Source organism: Perognathus longimembris, chromosome 2, assembly GCF_023159225.1.
Source record: "Perognathus longimembris pacificus isolate PPM17 chromosome 2, ASM2315922v1, whole genome shotgun sequence".
Classification (NCBI taxonomy): domain Eukaryota; kingdom Metazoa; phylum Chordata; class Mammalia; order Rodentia; family Heteromyidae; genus Perognathus; species Perognathus longimembris.
Window position 1 is genome coordinate 263,270 of NC_063162.1, and position 17,597 is coordinate 280,866.

The 17,597-nt window shown below is 50.4% G+C and overlaps 2 protein-coding genes across 3 annotated transcripts; one reads left to right on the plus strand and one right to left on the minus strand.

Moving 5' to 3' along the window:
* Positions 1-230: 230 nt before the first annotated feature.
* Sprn (shadow of prion protein) lies at positions 231-4,570 on the plus strand. 2 transcript variants are annotated; one of them, XM_048337993.1, is made up of 2 exons: positions 231-517; positions 1,560-4,570. In XM_048337993.1, the coding sequence occupies exon 2, from the start codon at positions 1,575-1,577 to the stop codon at positions 2,010-2,012; it is 438 nt and encodes a 145-aa protein (XP_048193950.1). In that variant the 5' UTR covers positions 231-517; positions 1,560-1,574; the 3' UTR covers positions 2,013-4,570. The 2 variants fall into 2 exon arrangements, with proteins under 2 accessions (XP_048193950.1, XP_048193949.1); XM_048337992.1 differs by having other exon boundaries at positions 4,196-4,570.
* A 19-nt stretch (positions 4,571-4,589) lies between these two features.
* On the minus strand, positions 4,590-17,470 carry Mtg1 (mitochondrial ribosome associated GTPase 1). Its single transcript, XM_048337983.1, has 11 exons — positions 17,267-17,470; positions 15,830-15,894; positions 13,838-13,942; positions 11,605-11,685; positions 11,034-11,090; positions 10,712-10,802; positions 9,057-9,118; positions 8,326-8,422; positions 7,978-8,059; positions 5,281-5,393; positions 4,590-5,040 (listed from the first exon to the last, which is right to left on the minus strand). Exons 1-11 carry the CDS (start codon positions 17,373-17,375, stop codon positions 4,889-4,891), a joined length of 1,014 nt encoding a protein of 337 aa, XP_048193940.1. The 5' UTR covers positions 17,376-17,470; the 3' UTR covers positions 4,590-4,888.
* Positions 17,471-17,597: the final 127 nt, after the last annotated feature.

Consider the following 17,597-nt stretch of genomic DNA (forward strand, 5'->3'; position numbering starts at 1 on the left):
TCAGGACCCTGAGGGACCCAGAAACGTGGGGGCCCAGGACCATGGGCCCCTCAACAGACAGCACTGTTGCCCCTCCCCCTCCTCTGCCCTCCTCCAGAACCCAGTTGCTCTGTGGTCGCAGTGGTGGGGAGGAGGGGAGAGTGGGGCTGAGGATAATCAATGCAAGGACCCAGAAATGTTCCTGGATACCGAGCGTAGCGGGGAAGGCGAACCAAGCAGTCCTGTGGGGTGATGGGGACTCTGGGGGACCTGCGGGGAGGGGAGGCGGTGGGGAGCGGGGACGGCAGCAACCACATGCGCGGTGCCTTGCTGAGCGCCGCCTCTGCCCCCTCCCCCCCCACGTCCCCCACGTCCTCGGGCGGAGCCTTAGCTGTGCTCTCGGGAAGCGGGACCCCGGCTCCTCCGGTCCTCCGGGAAGAGGGCCTGGGACCCCTGGCTCGTCCTTGCGTGGGGCCGCCACAGCCGGAGTGGGATTGCTGCTGTTCCACACGGGGCCCGCGGCGGCACGGCCGGGCAGGTAAGGCCAAGGCCGCGCAGTGGCTCCGGCGCCACCCTGAGTTTGGGGGCGGGAGGGACTGGGGGTTCCAGATGCCGCCCCGACCTGATCCTATCCAGAGCTGGCCCCAACCCACCCTGCCGGGCTCCCTGCAGGCAAGCGCAGGAGGATGGGGATGACCGGGTCCTGGCGGTGCATGCGGTGGCGCACCGGGCCCACAGCGCATCCTCCATGCTGCGCGCGCCGCTCTGAACCCGATCCGGCCCCCACTGAATGGCCCCAGGGCCTCTAGCCCCGGACCTGAGATGCCAGGCTCCATCACGCGGCCATACCTTCTCCACACCCTGATCTGACAAGTGGGGGGCCTTGGTTCTCAAGACTGTGTCTTCCAGGCACAAATCCCACGCTCAGCATGCCCAGCCCTTCCAGAGCTGGGGATGTAGCCACCCCCCTCCCCAGGCCTGCTCCCCCCACCACTACAGGGCTCCCACCCGTTCTGTGCCAGGGCCCCATCCCAAGTGCAGACCAGCAACCAGATCACACACACACACACACACACACACACACACACACATCCAGTGCAGACCAGCAACCAGATCACACACACACACACACACACACACACACACACACACATCCAAGTGCAGACCAGCAACCAGATCACACACAGACACACACACACACACACATCCAGTGCAGACCAGCAACCAGATCACACACACACACACACACACACATCCAAGTGCAGACCAGCAACCAGATCACACACACACACACACACACACACACACACACACACACACACACACACACACACCAGCCCTTTCCAGTTACTGAGCCTGACTCATAACCCCTCCTTCCGACACCCCATATCTGGGCAGGCTGAACTCTAAGAAACTAGCTTTCTGCCCCCAAATGCCAAAACTGTCAGATCTCCCACAAAGCTGAGGGTCAATCCACCTCTGGCCCTGGTCCTCCCTCCCCAGCCCCAGTCCCAGGCCCCAGGCCTCCCTCCAAGGGCCCTCTTGGCAGAAGCTGAAGCCCCTTCCACCCTCTTCCGCAGGTGTTGCCCACAACGATGAACTGGACTGCTGCCACATGCTGGGTTCTTCTGCTTGCTGCTGCCTTCCTCTGTGACAGCAGTGTGGCTAAGGGAGGCCGCGGAGGCTCTCGGGGCAGCGCCCGTGGTGGGCTGCGTGGTGGGGCTCGTGGGGCCTCCAGGGTGCGAGTGAGGCCTGCACCTCGCTACAGCTCTTCCTTGCGTGTGGCAGCGGCTGGGGCGGCGGCAGGGGCAGCAGCAGGAGCCGCTGCGGGCCTGGCTGCAAGCTCGGGCTGGAGGAGGGCCACGGGACCAAGGGAGCTGGGCCTGGAGGATGAGGATATAGCCCTAGGTGGCAACGGGACAGGAGTCTACAGCTATTGGGCCTGGACTTCGGGCACAAGGCCCATTCAGAGCCCATGCCTCTGCCTGCTGCTGGGCAGTGCCCTTAGCACCCTGGGCCTGCTTCAGCCCTAGGGCCAGCTATGGGTCCAGATCAGGCCCTTAGCCCACATGGTCCCCACAGGCTCTCCTATCCCATCCCAGAGTATTAGATCACCAAGCACCCACTCTTTGAATATCCAAGGTCCTCTAGCTGTGCCAGCTGCCTGGAGGATCTGGACAGACAGGTCAAGAGCTGTGCCTGGGCAGGCAACAGGCAGCACAGGGCCCAGGACAGGCCTGCGTACAATGCTCGCTAATCTCCAGCCCAAGCCCAAACCTTCCCATCTCCTACCCTACAAGGGAACCAGCAGCCTCTCAATTCTAGAATGTCAGGATCCACCCCACAGCCAGAGGCAGGCTGTGCACCACTCTCCAGAGCCACTCAAAGGGAGATGCCAAGACCAAGTATTCCGGCCACCCCTGCCTCCTGGCCAACCCTGGAGGTGAAAGTGTGGTCAGTGCTGACCCCAGGCAGAGGCAATTCTGTGGTTCTGCCACTGAGGTCCTGACAGAAGGACTTTAGGATGTGAAGGAGAAGGGAGGAATGTTCACTCAGGTGGCCATGTAGGAAATGTGGGGTGCTAACCATTGACCCAGAGCAGATCTTGGGGACATTAAGGCCCAGGAGTAGCTGGAACAGAAAAAACTTACTGCAGAAATACCCACTGTGGTCCTCCTGGCTCCTAAATTATGCTCCCAAGGCTTAGCAGACTTCTCCCCAAGGCCTCCTGTCAGAGGAATGCCCCGGAGCCACCTGGCCCTAAGGATCACTTAACTGGTCTTGGGACACGTGTGTGTTTGGGGGAGGGGGGGGACCCTTATTCAAGAACATTCCATTCCCTCTGAACTTTAGTTTCATATTAGAGAACCACTCAAGGGGACAAGTGCCAACCCTGCTAGAGGCCCATCCTTGTGCACAGCCCATGCTGCGTGGCTCCTACACTTCCAGTGGGCAGCCCCTCTCAAAAGTAGATGCACTTGGATCAGGATACGGCACAAGTTGCCCACAGCTTCTCAATGGAAGCAGGGCATTTCAACTGGCACAGCCATTCATGGGTCCTTGGAAGAAGGCTGGCTGAAGCAGCAATCCCAGCAGTGGCAGGGAGGATGCAAAGCAAGCCTGGGCTTCAAGACAGAAGGCTAATCTCTCCAACAGCAGAGGATTATCTGATCACCCAAGGGACCTCGGGCCCCAGGCTTATGCTCAGAGAAGCCTTAAGATACAGGGAAGTCCTTACAAAAAAATGCCTCTAGCCATACCTTGTGCTTAAGACTGGCAACTTGCTTCTCCTGCACTCACCAGCACAGTGCCCGTAACTCTGGCTTGGGGAAAAGCTCCTGGTTGTGCCAAGTTCTTTAGCTCTAATCACTGAGCAACCTCAAAGCTGGGAAGGTTTTCCCAGGCCCTGGTAGTTCCCCTGTCTATACCCCAGTGCTCTTGAAAGATTCTTATCTACAGCTAGGCTGTTTCTGGGACCAGTCCTTGCCCTCTGGACCACAGTATCTTGGGGCTCAGTCAGTGGACATAATGCTGGACACTAGCACCTCCTGGGCTGGCACATAGTTTTGGTTGGGAACAAGTTTTAGTGCTATTGGTGGAACTCTGGCCAAGTACTTTTCCTGAGCAGCAAGTTTCAGGATGCAACTTCCTGCAGCATGTCATCCACACTGCCAGTGCTGTCAGGTACAGCCAGCTCCCAAGCTCATGTACCACTTCCAGACCAATACTACCAATAACAGCAAGCCAAGACCAAGCCTGCCTTGGGGCCTCAAAAGCAAACTGAGACCTCCTCATACCTGGAAACCTGTTGGAGCCCCTCAACTTCCCAGATACCGACCAGAATGGGCTGCACAGAAGACCCTCACAGAGCACTGTGTGAGGATCACAAAGCTCCAAATGCAATGGAAGTACTATCTTTTAGTACCTCCCCACACCGGTCAGAGTGCACAGGAAGTAGATGGCACAGAGGGAATAATCTCAGGGTGGATTCATCACACACAGCAGCACAAGAAACATCAGGGGAAAGCCAGTATGATGATGGCGGCCATACAGACTAAGAAAAGGGCCACTGAGCACCAGAGACACAGCCAGTGCTCAGGCAGCTATGGGAAGGTTAGGCCACAACCACAGTTGAGATCAGAGCTACTGATCAGGCACAACCTCACTTGGCCCCATAGTGCACAAGCCTACCCCATCTCCACCCCTTTCTCCCTAGCATGCAGCTGCTGGCAGCGATATCTCTTGAGGATGCCTACAGTTGTGGATGTCAACAATTCTGAGATGCCCTCTGTACCTCCTCTGGATCCAAGCGTCTCACTTGCTAGAAGGTGCTGCCCATGCTGGTTGACCACTGCCATGTGCAAAACTGAACTGCGAGAAGGTTGCCTACCAAGGTGCTGCCCCTGAGCACTGAGGAGAGAGGCCAGTGCTTGGGACCCACACTCTAAACTTGCTGTCCATGTCTGTACACATTTAACAATGAAGAGTTCATTGTGAAATAAACCCCTCTGCTGGCAGCAAGGCTCTTCTCATTGTAGGACCATACCTGCTCATCAGGAACTTTAATACACAGGGCCAAGGTACCACAATGAAGGAGCCAACAAGATGAACCTTTTACAAGTTCTTTTACATTATAGGTACAGCTTTGACTCTGTAAGACAGCATTCGTCTTTCCTTAAACACCAAGCAGGAGCCTCCTGACCAGGCCATACATGCAGGACTGTTTGGGACCCCATAGCTCAATTCCTATAACCAGGGATGGCCTGAACTTGGCAGGCAGGATAGAACAGTGTCCCCAGGAGTAGGGGCGTGAGTTGAAACAACCAGGTGGAGCGTCTAGAAAGCAGAAGTGGGGAATCGGTCCCAAGCCTCAAACATTTGGGCTATGGAAAGCCTGGGAAGCCACACACTACCCTACTGGTTCAGAAGTCTGTGTTGGTTGGGGGCGGTCCTGCAGGATGTCACGGTCCAGCAGCACTGTGCCCAGCAGCCCACTGCGGAAGGTCCGGAGGAAGTCACGGGCAGCTGCAGAGTAGTTGGGCTGAATGACATTCACATCACCTGGGACAGAAGGTCTGGTAAGGAAGGAAGCTCCTTCGCCTGCCCCTAAAAGACTCTAAGGTGTACGTCAGTGAAGCCTGGGGCAGAGGGTATACTCACACAGGGGCTCCTTCCACTCTAGAAATGTCCCCAAGCCCTGGTCACAGGACAACCACCACAGGTTCCCATGAAGGTCTCCCTCCTGTCCTCCCTCAAGGATGGCCGAGGATCCCACAGGCTAGAGCTGTGGGCCCCACTCACCTGTGCCCGTGAGCACCTTCACCTTCCGAGTCTTTCCCAGCCTCACAGCCACGCTCTTTAGCACACGCTCGATGTCATCACAGGCCCTGTCCAGGCCATAGTGCTGCACATACCTACACAGCCCACAGCTCCAAGTCAGACCTCAGAGCAGCCTGGACTGGACTGTTTCCCAGGAACTTAATGCCCAAGGACTAAGCTCAGCAAAGTAGAGATCCATCAACCAAAAAGGTGACATCTAGCTTATAACCAGTGGCTCAGACCTATAATCCTAGCTACTCAGGAAGCTGAGACCTGAGGATTGCAGTTCGAAGCCAACCTGAGCAGAGACCCTTATCTCCAATTAACCACTCAAAAGCCAGAAGTGGCACTATGGCTCAAAGTGGTAGAGTGCTAGCCTTGAGCAAAAGAGCTCATGCCCCACAACCAACAACAACAACAACAAAAAGGGAGAGTCAACCCTTAAGTGACAAGGTATTAAAATTAGCACACCACCAAGTCAGGTGTTACAACCACTTCATATGGGGTTACAGGCTGAAACACAGAGGGTCTGAACAGTACCTCTAAAGGAACAATGGGACAGATAGATGGACACCAGACCAGACACCATAAAGACAATCTGGAGACAATGACATACACAGTCCAGGAGCAAGACAGCTTGAGTGCTGCATAAAGCCAAGGTTCCTGGCAACTGACCATTTGTGGGGAGCAGAGAGAGGGCAGAATCACCACCAAAGAAGCAATGTTAAAAATTAGCCAAATTTGGGCTGGGCGTGATGATATATACCTATAATCCCAGGTATGTTGGAAGCAGAGACTGGAGATCAGGGGGATTATGGTTAAGAGATCAACCTGAACAAAAAGTTAGTGAAATACCTATCTTTAACAAACAAGTTAAGCATAGTGGTTCATGCCTGTAATCCTGGCTACAGAGGAGACATAGGTAAGGAGAATTGTGCTCCAAAGCTGGCCCTAAGCAAAAGCAAGACAATATATGAGAAATAACTATAAGCAAATAGGGCTGGGAGCACGGTTGAAGTGATAATGCACATGCCAACCAACAAGCATGAAGCCCTGCGCTCCAACTCCAGTAGCACTAAAAAACAAAAATTAGTCAAATGTGATTTTAAAAACCCACAAAGCTATTAACAGGCACAAAGAAACTAAAAGTATGAGAAAAATAAGCACTCCATGCAGAGCCCCAATAACCAAAATGTTCTGAAGCAGTGTCCAAGAAAAGAAGTGGCTAAAGGACATGAAGAACAGGACAACAGACTCCTCTCCAGAGGAGGCACAAACTCAAAACTTGCAGTGCAGAAATCCATGTGTCAAGGTGACAATAGGACATCCTGGCAACAGGAGTTGAAATAACTTGCCCAAGAGGTGAGAGGCCACAGCAGAACACAACAGAGATGAGGGGCCACAGAGGAACCAGCCATGGCAGAGGTCAGAGGAGGGGAGGGGAAAAGAGGGAAAGGGAGGAGAGGGAAGGGGAGAGGAAGGGATGAGAGGGCAGGGGAGAGGATATTTGATTTAAAAAAAAAACAGATGTGAAGGGGCCTTTCCGGGAGAAGTTGCATGAGAAGACAAGAGCATGTGCAGAGGGGATGAACATGTGTTACCACACAACACAATAACAGGGCTACCAGACCAAGTACACCAAGGACAAAGAGGACAGAGAAAAAACAGAACTATCATTCTGTGCTGGGTAGTACATGACACAGTACAATAACCTGGAAAAGAGTTCAGCAGTTCCAAAAGAAGTCAAAATGCACATCTACCATGTTCCTGGCCATGACTCTGCTTGGTTTTTCCCAAGAGAAATAGAAACTTATATTACATCAAGATTTGAATATTAATGTGGCTAACAGCTTTTTTTTTTTTTTTTTTTTTGGCCAGTCCTGGGCTTGAACTCAGGGCCTGAGCACTGTCCCTGGCTTCTTTTTGCTCAAGGCTAGCACTTTGCCACTTGAGCCACAGTGCCACTTCTAGCCATTTTCTGTATATGTGGTGCTGGGGAATTGAACCCAGGGCCTCATGTATACGAGGCAAGCACTCTTGCCAGTAGGCCATATCCCCAGCCCTGGCTAACAGCTTTATCTGTACCAGTCAGAACTGCAAATGCCACCATGTCATCCAGATAAACCAAGTGCAGGATATCTAAGCAGTCAACAGAGAGCTCAACCATAAAAGGAAATGAGCCATCAGCACACATTCGGCATGGATGAATCTCAGAACACTTGTGCCCAACAAGGAAAGCTGAATGAGAAGAAGCCACCCATATGTCTCCATTTGTAGGAAATGCTGGAAAATGCAAATTAATTTGGTAAAAGACAGCAGATGGCTGCCTGGGCCCAGGGAGAGCAAGCACAGAAAAATGCAGGAATTTCTTCATCTTTTTTCTTTAATTTAAATTGGACTCTTTCTTATGCATTTTTATTGTTATTATAAAGGTGATATACAGAGAGGTTATATAGAAGTCAGATGAAGTGTACATTTCTTTTTCTTGAACAATGTCACCCACCCCTTCCCTCCTTTTTTTTTAAGGTTCTTCCACTGAGCCCATCTTCTTGTGTGACTAGCTCAGATGCACTCATGTCAAAGCTTTTCAAATCCCATACCTTTCAGATGTACAAATTATGTACCATCTCACTGCTGTATTAGGAAACCACACATGGCCCTGCACCTGCCGTCACTCACCCCAACATTCCATGCTGGTTGAGAATATAGAGGAGGTAGTCAGCCATAGCCTCTTCCCCAACCAGGTGGTCCAACACTGTTCCTGAAAGACAAGCAGCATCTGTACTTCAGTCTCAGCCTGAAGACCTGCAGAGTGGTTATACACCATGACCCAGCCTCCCGCTGTGTGGCTGCAAGGCGTGACCTCACTGAACACCTGTCACAGGACAGAATGGTGACCAACACACATGTGCCCAGAGCCACTCTAAGAGAACAGGCACTCTAAGAGACATAGCAGTAACACCCTGTTCTCAAAGTGAGCCAAGGTCAGAAAGAGAACCTCAAAAGTGGGGTGGAGGGGGTGCTTACCACACAGGGCCAGCTTCAGGCCCGTCTCCACGCTCTCAATCCGAGGGTTCAGCACCCCAGGGGTGTCAAGGAGAAACATCAGTGGTCGCTCACACACCTGTTCAGGCAGAGGATGGAGAAGGCTTGCAGAGCCTCCAAGCAGTCATCCTTAGAGACCCTGAAGCTCCAAGGTCAAACCCAACCCTATGGGTCATCCTTGTTAGTAAGCACTACATCTCCATAGGGCTTAATTCACATTTAATTTGGAATAAAAAGTAAGAGAGAACAAAAGGAAATGTGTAAGAAGTGGTCTCTGCTTAGATCTGCTCTACTCATTACATGGCCCTGGCAGGTGGAGTCACAAAGCTTCCTCACGTTTGCCAAGGACAGAGCAATACCAGGCAATGACAGTGCAAATGGAAGGAAGGGAAGACCGTCAGAGGCAAGAAGCAGTGCCAGGCTCAGCAGTGCCTGTACAGTTCTAGGCAGAGCTGCAGGCATGGATGTCAAAGACCACAGACCATACCTGGATTCTTTTTTTCTTTTTTTTTTTTGGCCAGTCCTGGGGCTTGGACTCAGGGCCTGAGCACTGTCCCTGGCTTCTCTTTGCTCAAGGCTAGCACTCTGCCACTTGAGCCACAGCGCCCCTTCTGGCCATTTTCTGTATATGTGGTGCTGGGGAATTGAACCCAGGGCCTCATGTATACGAGGCAAGCACTCTTGCCACTAGGCCATATCCCTAGCCCCCACACCTGGATTCTTGATGTCACAGCTCTGGTGATTCCAGGCTCTCCTCCAACTCGGGCAGCTTTACCTATAACAGAAAGAGGCTGTCAAATGTTTGATACTCAGTAGTTCAGACACTCAACAACTCATCCTGTGTTTGTCCCCAAACAGCTCACAACCAAAGAGGTTTTCAAAATCCAGGCAAAAGCCAGAGGCCAGGGGCTGAGATCTAAGAATCACAGTTTGAAGCAAGTTTGAGCATGAAAAGTTGGTGAGATTCCTATTTCCAATTAATAGCCAGAAAGCCAGAGGTGGAAGTGACTCATGTGGTAGAGCATAGCCTTGAGCAAAAAAAGCACAGGGACAGCACCCAGGGTTCAAGACCCAGAACTGGCATAAAAAAATAATGGCTCAATTTAAATGTGAATTAACACTATATTGCTAATATGGAAAATGAAGCCTTAATAAGACTGAATATAGATTCATTTAACATGCATAAGCCAAGGCACCAGGAGTCAGGGCTGTGGGATTGAGTGCTGTGGGTTGTATTTTGAAACAAAACCTGAGAATAAGTAGACCAAGTCCCAGGGCTCACAACTGAACTCAGCACAAGTTTAGAGAACCTAGGATGACAACACCAGCTGTCCAAGTCACCTGAAGGGGAGGAGCTAGGGGAAGATCCTCACAAAGAAGCTGCCTCCCTGCCTGACACATCCACTATCATACAGCATGCTGGATTCTCTGGACCAAAGGGCTCATTAAACAAATGAAAAAACAAACCACCCCCAGGCACCAACGGCTCATGCCCAGCTACTCAGGAGGCTGAGATCTGAGGGTTAAGGTTCAAAGCCATGCCAACAGACAAATCCAAGAAAATCGTATCTCCAATTAAACAACAAAAACTGGAAGTGCAGTTGTGGCTCAAGCAGTAGAGCACCAGCCTTCAGCAATAAGTGAGAGCTCCAGGTCCTGAGTTCAAGTTCTAGTCCCAGCACTCTCTTGTCCAAAAAAAAAAATCAAGTTTTGAAAAGTCATTAAAGATTTTCGAGAAGCCAGACACAGGTAGTTCATGCTTATAAACCTTAGCTATTCTGGGGCTCATGTTTTAAAGCTACCTTGGGCAGAAAAGTCCTTAAGACTCCAACTCCAAAATAACCAGCAAAATGCCAAGCTAGAAATATGGCTCAAATGATAATAAGAGTGCCAACTAAGCAAGCATGAAGCCCTAAGTTCAAGCTTCAGTATGGAAAAAAAAATAGAGGCAGAAACAAAGGTGTTTAGCTAGGAGCTGGTGGCTCACACCTATAATCCTAGTTGAGATCTGAGGATCTGGTTCAAAGCCAGTCCAAGCAAGAAAGTCTATGCAACTCTTTCTCTAAACACCAAAAAAGCTGGAACTATAGCTCAAGGGGCAGAGTGCTAGCCTTGAGTATAAAAGCTCAGGGACAGTGCCCAGGCCCCCTGGGACTAGCAGTAAAGAAAAAAGAGAGGGGGAGGGAAGGAGGGAGGAAGGAAAGATAGAGGGAGGGAGATGAAGAGAGAATAAAGATTTTGTTTTAGTAACTTTTTAATACAAAGAGGTATAGCAAATGGCTGCCCTCCATCCACACTAAAGAGCTGACTCAGAGCAGCAGGAATCTGGCAGGGCTCCTCACCACCATCCCCTCCAGCCAGGACATACCTATCCTGAGGTGCTGCCTCCTCAGGGAATTGATGAGAGAGGACTTGCCCACATTGGGGACCCCAACCACCATGATGCAGCACTCCAGGTTCTGTGGAAGCAGGAGAAAAGCCTTGACTCCACCCTACCAGGCCATGAGCCCACAGGCCCCAAGAGGGAAGGCCAGCACAGAGACCTGCCCTCTAACAAGCCCTGTCCCTCCCAGGCTAGCCTCCTTGGGGGCACCACAGTGTCTCTGCACTGCAGTACCCCCAGGATCAGGTAGGAGGGGTGTGGGTGATCCTTACATGCCCACCCCCAGGTCTGCACCCCAGCAACCAACCTCTGCTCGATGATAACGGTAACTGCTCCCAATGAGCTCTGTGACCTTCGGGATGATCTGCAACAAACCAGCCACCTCCTATAGTCTGATGTCCCCTCACCAACCCATGTCTTGCCACGTTTGATCTCCTTTATACTCCTCAGATGAGAGAACAAAGACCTCACAGGCTTCACTCAGCAGTGATATGAAAACCGGAGCAACCAGATCAAAGATGTCCAATTAAGCTGTGACTAGGGAGGGCACACACATCCATCCTGTCCCATCTCCCCACCCAGGAAGGAGAAAGGCTTCTACTCCAGGAGGGCTTGCCATGATAGAGGTGATGGCAACCATTTACTAGTGAACATATACATCCTTTCACTAGTAAACCTGTAATGTCCCACCAAATACAAATAGGAGAACTAAGTGACTTTGTGCTCCCTGAACATCCATCTTGGGCTGTGAGCATCAGCACAGGATGCAGGGTGGCTCCCAGGAGACTGTACTCCTTGACAATAGAAGCCAGAACCAGGATCAAAACTGCTTACCGATGAATGAACATAAACACCAGCATGTGAGCAGAAAGGCCTACCTGCTTGATGTTTTCATCCGTTACACAGTTGGTAAAAATGACATTTTTTAGGCCTGTTCCTTCTAAGTGCTGCAAAATTTTCTGAAAGAGACATTTCCATTTTAAACACTCAATAAAAATATGGATGTCTGGTGTGATACAATAAAAATTGAGGATCTAGGTTCAAAGAGACTCTATCGAAGTGTTTATCTGCTTAGAGACAACTCATCTCTGGGAGCTGGGTAAAGAGGAATGGGCAGCAACACAAGATGAGAACCAAGGGCCTCAGGGGAAGGGAGATTGGCCCATCACTGGCCCCAGAACATACAGGAGGGCAGAGCTCAGAGCAGTAGAACTAGGCTGTCTTGTCTGTGCAATGGTGAAGAACAGGAAACAACGACTGACTCTTGGGAGTTCAGAGCCTCTGTGAGTAAAATGAGGCATCAATACAAGTCATTCTGAAACTACTTCCAGCAGTAGACTTACAGAAGCTGGACTTCACTAAGAAATTCCACTGTACCAGAGTGTTCTGACCATCCTTAAACATTTTAAATTGAAGGGGCTTTAAACCCAATCTGATTACAGAGAACATCCAAAAGCCCAACTGTGTGCTAAAGTTGACATAAATTCATTACTCTTATCATTCAATGAAATCATTGTAGAGCTGGATCATATTTTATTAATATTTACATTTATAAATCATACCTATTTAAAATTAGTGTTGTAATGCTTGATTGCTAATGGCCTCAAAATATGTCTATGCTTTAAAAAGTCACTGATTAAATCAATTAATTTTAGTTATGTGGCTCAAGTGGTAGAACACCAGCCTCGAGCAAGCAATCTGAGACTGTGAGACTCTGAATTCAAGCCCCAATATCCCCAATATCAATATACTCTCTATTTCTCTCTCTATATATATACCATACATATATAGCACATATATACAGATATATGCTAGTTTTTTCTTCCATACATCCACTGCAGATGGAATAAGGATATAAGCCATGACAAAGAGATTCTGAAGCCACAGGTCCCATGTAGATTCACTCAAGATGTCCCTCAGAGAACCGGGCAGTGGGCCCCTGGGGCTCTTCTTCAAGTACCTGACCTCACACCCAGGTGAGTACTCAACACAAAGTCTGCAAAGGCTAGTATTTAAAGAGCAAAAGCAATCACAAATGAGTTCCACTAACTAACAAAATCAACAGAATGCAGTCACAATGATAAATAGCCAGAGCTGTAAATAGAGGAAAGCCCTAGAAGTCTATACGAACTCCTGGCCTTCATGATCATTTCTATCAGCTGACAGCAGGAGAGGCTCTCAGGGGAACTCATCCTCCTGATGGTATCCCTACAAACCTGTGGTAGAGTTGTGTGCCTAGGGTGGAGGTGAATGGAATGTACAGACACATAAGAAATTGCAGGCATTGTTTCTGCTGCAGCAAATGGAAATGTTCTGTACCATTAACACCTTTTCAAAAAGTGGAATGAATTCAAGATTTTTACATCTTTCTCGCTGCAGTTTGATAACAGCGAAAAAGGAAAAGAAAAAGTAGAGAAGACACTTCAAATCATATTTACAGTCCTTGTGTTTCGGGGTGTTTTTTTTAACCTCTATGCCACATGGAAAATGCCCTGCATAGGCCTAGTTCTATCTGGTCTTAAGAGAAATCAGTAGCCATTTTGGACCTCTCCCACCCCTAACTCTTCTAACTTTTTTTTTTTTTTGCCAGTCCTGGGGCTTGGACTCAGGGCCTGAGCACTGTCCCTGGCTTTTTCTTGCTCAAGGCTAGCACTCTGCCACCTGAGCCACAGCGCCACTTCTGGCCATTTTCTGTATATGTGGTGCTGGGGAATCGAACCTAGGGCCTCATGTATACGAGTCAAGCACTCTTGCCACTAGGCCATATTCCCAGCCCCGATTCTTCTAACTTCTGAATCGAAGGTTGTACAAAAAGCAGACAATGACTACCATGTGGGGCTTAGCAGACAGATTCTGTCACCTCAGAAATGCCTACCAAATGGCACAGCTATAGCAGTCACTTGGCACAAGTGACTGACCATTTCCCACAAAGTATGTGTCCATATTGATCAATGGGTACTAAGTTAATGTTTGAGGTAAATGACCATGCTGAGAAGCCAGGCTGAGAGCTTCTTGCAAAGCCAAGAACTGTTACCTGAAGCAGAGCTCAGTTTGTGTTGATGTCTCTCCTGCCACACTGCTGCTGGCATCTGTGTGATGATACTCACTCACCTGCTTCTCTGTGAGATCTGCCAAGTCCATCTTGTTAAGGACAAGCAAGTGAGGCTTCAACCCAAGGGTCTCCTGAAACAGAGGGTTGCGACCTGAGAGTGGAATGTGGCAAGGTTAAGGCAAAATTTCTTGAAATCTTTACCAGCCAATCATTTTGTCTTCTCTGACTGGGTCAAAAGAAGCCAAAGAAGGGAGCCACATCTCAGAGCAGGCCACCCAGCCCACCTCCGATCAAAAGCTATGGAGCCAGCTCTGATCCTGCCCTTCTACCACTGCCAGGGTAGACAGTCAGGCAAGGCAGACTGCCACATGGCTTTCCAAGCATGAATGATAGTAGCAAAACCAAAATAAAGCTCAGCCAGGCATGGTGTTGTATAGCTTTAACCACAGCACTTGGGAGGCTGAAGCTGAAAGACTCTAGAGAATTCCAGGCCAATCTGGGATATCTGGCTTATTTGCCAAGTTTCAAATGAGTGACATGATCACTCAAGAAACAGTGACTCTGGGGCTGGGAATATGGCTTAGTGGCAAGAGTGCTTGCCTCCAACACATGAAGCTCTCGGTTCGATTCCCCAGCACCACATATATGGAAAACGGCCAGAAGGGGCGCTGTGGCTCAGGTGGCAGAGTGCTAGCCTTGAGCGGGAAGAAGCCAGGGACAGTGCTCAGGCCCTGAGCCCAGGGCCCAGGACTGGCCTAAATAAATAAATAAATAAATAAGAAAAAGTGACTCTGTAGAGTATCTCAGAACACTATCCTACCCTGTGGCTACTAAGGACTTCCAAGTCCTACCTCTAGGGACCCAGCAGCTGTGCCTAAAAGTGAGCAAGTTCCTTCCCTCATGGAGACTTTCTGGAGATGCCACCCTAGCCAGGAATATCAAGACTAATGTGGGGCCCCATCACACCTGACACTAATGCAGGCAAGAGGGGGGAGGGGGACTTCACATGTTGAACCTCTGCTTTCCTGGTGCTGCATTCCTCCCTAGAGATCAAGTTGTGAGAGCCAAGGCCCCTGCCTGCCCCACCTAAGCACCCAGTTAGGCAGCAGCCTCCCCACTCCAGATTTTCCTTCCCACATATGGCCATTCAGAAGGCTACAGCCTCCAGACTCCCCTCCCAAGATATTACAGAAGCCGTAATCCAGGATAGGCTGCCTGCCACATCCTAGATAAGGCAAAATGTCCTAGTGTCAAAAGACAAGTCCTCTCATCACAAATACTAAAAGAAAACCACATTTTATTATGTTTTGAAAGACATAATTATCAGCATGTTATATAAACTGATACAAATTTATAGCCTACAACTAAGAAACCCAATGTTTTGTTGCTAAAGTTCCAACAAGACTCTGAACTCTGAATAACATCCTCATTCTCCACTACTGTTTCTAGACTCCACCAGAGGCTGGGCAGTCAGGACTGTCTGTCCTTAGGGCTTATGCCTGCTGGCCCAGCCTCCCAATTTTTGGCTGCCCAGGCAGGTTGGTAACAACTAAAAAATCAGTATCTTCATCACTGAAGAACTTCAGCATAGCTCAAATGGACAAAATAAAGTCTAAGAAGCCTGTGTTAAAACAAGATCATGTCTTGCCAATTCTCCCCTCAAGCACAGGATGAAATCTGTGATTGGCAGGAACATTTAATCTCAGGTTTCATGCCCTACCCAGAGGACAGTACTGCTGTATCATACTGAAAAGCTAAGATGAGCCAGGCAAAGGCCAAGACAAATGATGCATCAATGCAGCCACACACCAGATTCTGGTATAAAACAAGGCTTAGCAACTAGCATATTTACAAGTTCCCCCAATAATCCCAATGTGTAATAAAAGCTAAGTGCCACTTCTCTAACTGCCAGTATCCGGTAAGGTGGCTGGCTGGTCACTACAAGCATATGACTACACTAGGGCCATGGCAGACAGACACCAGAAATGCTTCCGGCTGCCTCGGTACTCTTGGCTCAGGAAAGGAGTCTCTCCTGTAGCAGGAAAGGATATTCGAGCATCATGAACCTCAATGACACAGTCCACCACCTTCAGACTGCTCTGCATCTTCTTCAGTCCTGGAAAACATAATGGTATTAAAGGGCAAACCTAGGACATTTCTAATGGGCAGATTTAAGTTTGCTGCTCAGAAGTAATCTCAGTTACTCTGGAAATAAAGATCATGAGTTAGAAACCCACACAGGCAGTTAGACCTATCTCAAAAACAAAATTAAAAATGTGGAAGCGGGCTGGGGATATGGCCTAGTGGCAAGAGCGCTTGCCTCGTATACTTGAAGCCCTGGGTTCGATTCCCCAGCACCACATATACAGAAAATGGCCAGAAGTGGCGCTGTGACTCAAGTGGCAGAGTGCTAGCCTTGAGCAAAAAGAAGCCAGTGACAGTGCTCAGGCCCTGAGTCCAAGGCCCAGGACTGGCAAAAAAAAGAAAAAAAAAAAATGTGGAAGGAGCTGGGTGCCATGCCTGTAATCCTAGCCGCTCAGGAGACTGAGATCTGAGTGAGCTCTGAGGATCGCAGTTTGAAGACAGCCTGGACAGGAAAGTCTGTGGAGCTCTTTTGTCTGCAATCAACTACTCAAGAAAAGCCAGAAGTGGTAGAGGGTTAGCCTTGCCCAGGCCCAAAGCTCAAGCCCCAGTACCAGCAAAAAAGGAAGAAAAAAATAATGTGGAGGGGAGGCGCATGTGCTTGACTAACATTAGGAAAGTCAAATTTAGAAAGAAAACTGGGGGGCTAGTAATATGGCCTGGTGGTAAAGTGCTCATCTTGTATACATGAAGCCCTGGGTTCGATTCCTCAGCACCACATATATAGAAAAAGCCGGAAGTGGCACTGTGGCTCAAGTGGCAGTGTTAGCCTTGAGCAAAAAGAAGCCAGGGAAGGTGCTGAGTTCAAGCCTCAGGACTGGCAAAAAAACAAAACCAAACAAACAAACAGAAAACTAGGGAGGGGAGGGAAGGGAGGACACACTACTAAAAGCAATCTAAAAGAAAACACCTAAAATACATCAACTTGCTCTGACCAGCTCAGGGTCGGACCTATCAGAGTGAGTCCAGGAAGGACCTAACCAGTGGGTCGTGGGTCGTGGGTCTTGGCCTGGACTAGACAGGTCCTTGATACTCTGCGGGCCCGGGTGATGGCCCTGTCCCCCTCCCCAGAAAAGGGCACAATGGCTCCGGGGTGGCATACTCGCCCCAACCCTGCAGAACCAGAGGCCACGTGACCCCAGCTGTCTTCCTGGGGTCAAATGCCGACGCATGAACTAAGAAATCCCCAAGGAAACGACGAGAAGTTTACGGGCCCGCGACCGCCGGGGTGGAGATTCGGTGACCCGCGCACCCACACCGTCTGCGCAGAGCAAGGCGCAGCCGGGGCGCTCGGGGAGCTGGACCGGAGCGGGACGAGCCGAGCCGCGCCTCCCGCCCGGCCTCACCCTTGGCCATGTGGCCCGGGAACCAGCGCGCCACGTCACGGCCACAACGGGGGAAGCACTCCCGCCAGGCGCCCTGGGCGCCCAGCAGCGCGCGTGGCGACGGCCTCATGACGGCGACGGCCTCTAGGAGCCGTGTCCCGGAAGCGCCCCGGCTCTTGGCCCCGCTCACTCGACCTACACCCGTCCCTGCAGTTCCGAGGCTCCAAGGTTCCTACACCACAGCCTATGCGAACCAGGGGCGGCCGGGGCGGGTGACGGAGTTCCGGGGGCGGGGTTCCTGAGGCAAGCCCTGCTGTGGGCGGGCCCTGGGAAATATCGAAGGCGGGGCTAC

Bases quoted from the DNA above. Each gene is read 5' to 3' on its own strand.
- Sprn (XM_048337992.1), top strand. From the start codon at position 232: ATGGGGACTCTGGGGGACCTGCGGGGAGGGGAGGCGGTGGGGAGCGGG. The intron at 518-4,195 runs GTAAGGCCAAGG...CTTTCTCCCTAG, and splicing joins GCGGCGGCACGGCCGGGCAG to CATGCAGCTGCTGGCAGCGA.
- Mtg1 (XM_048337983.1), bottom strand. From the start codon at position 17,375: ATGAGGCCGTCGCCACGCGCGCTGCTGGGCGCCCAGGGCGCCTGGCGG. The intron at 15,895-17,266 runs GTGAGGCCGGGC...TATGTTTTCCAG, and splicing joins CCCGGGCCACATGGCCAAGG to GACTGAAGAAGATGCAGAGC. The intron at 9,119-10,711 runs GTATGTCCTGGC...TTTCTGTTATAG, and splicing joins GAGGCAGCACCTCAGGATAG to GTAAAGCTGCCCGAGTTGGA.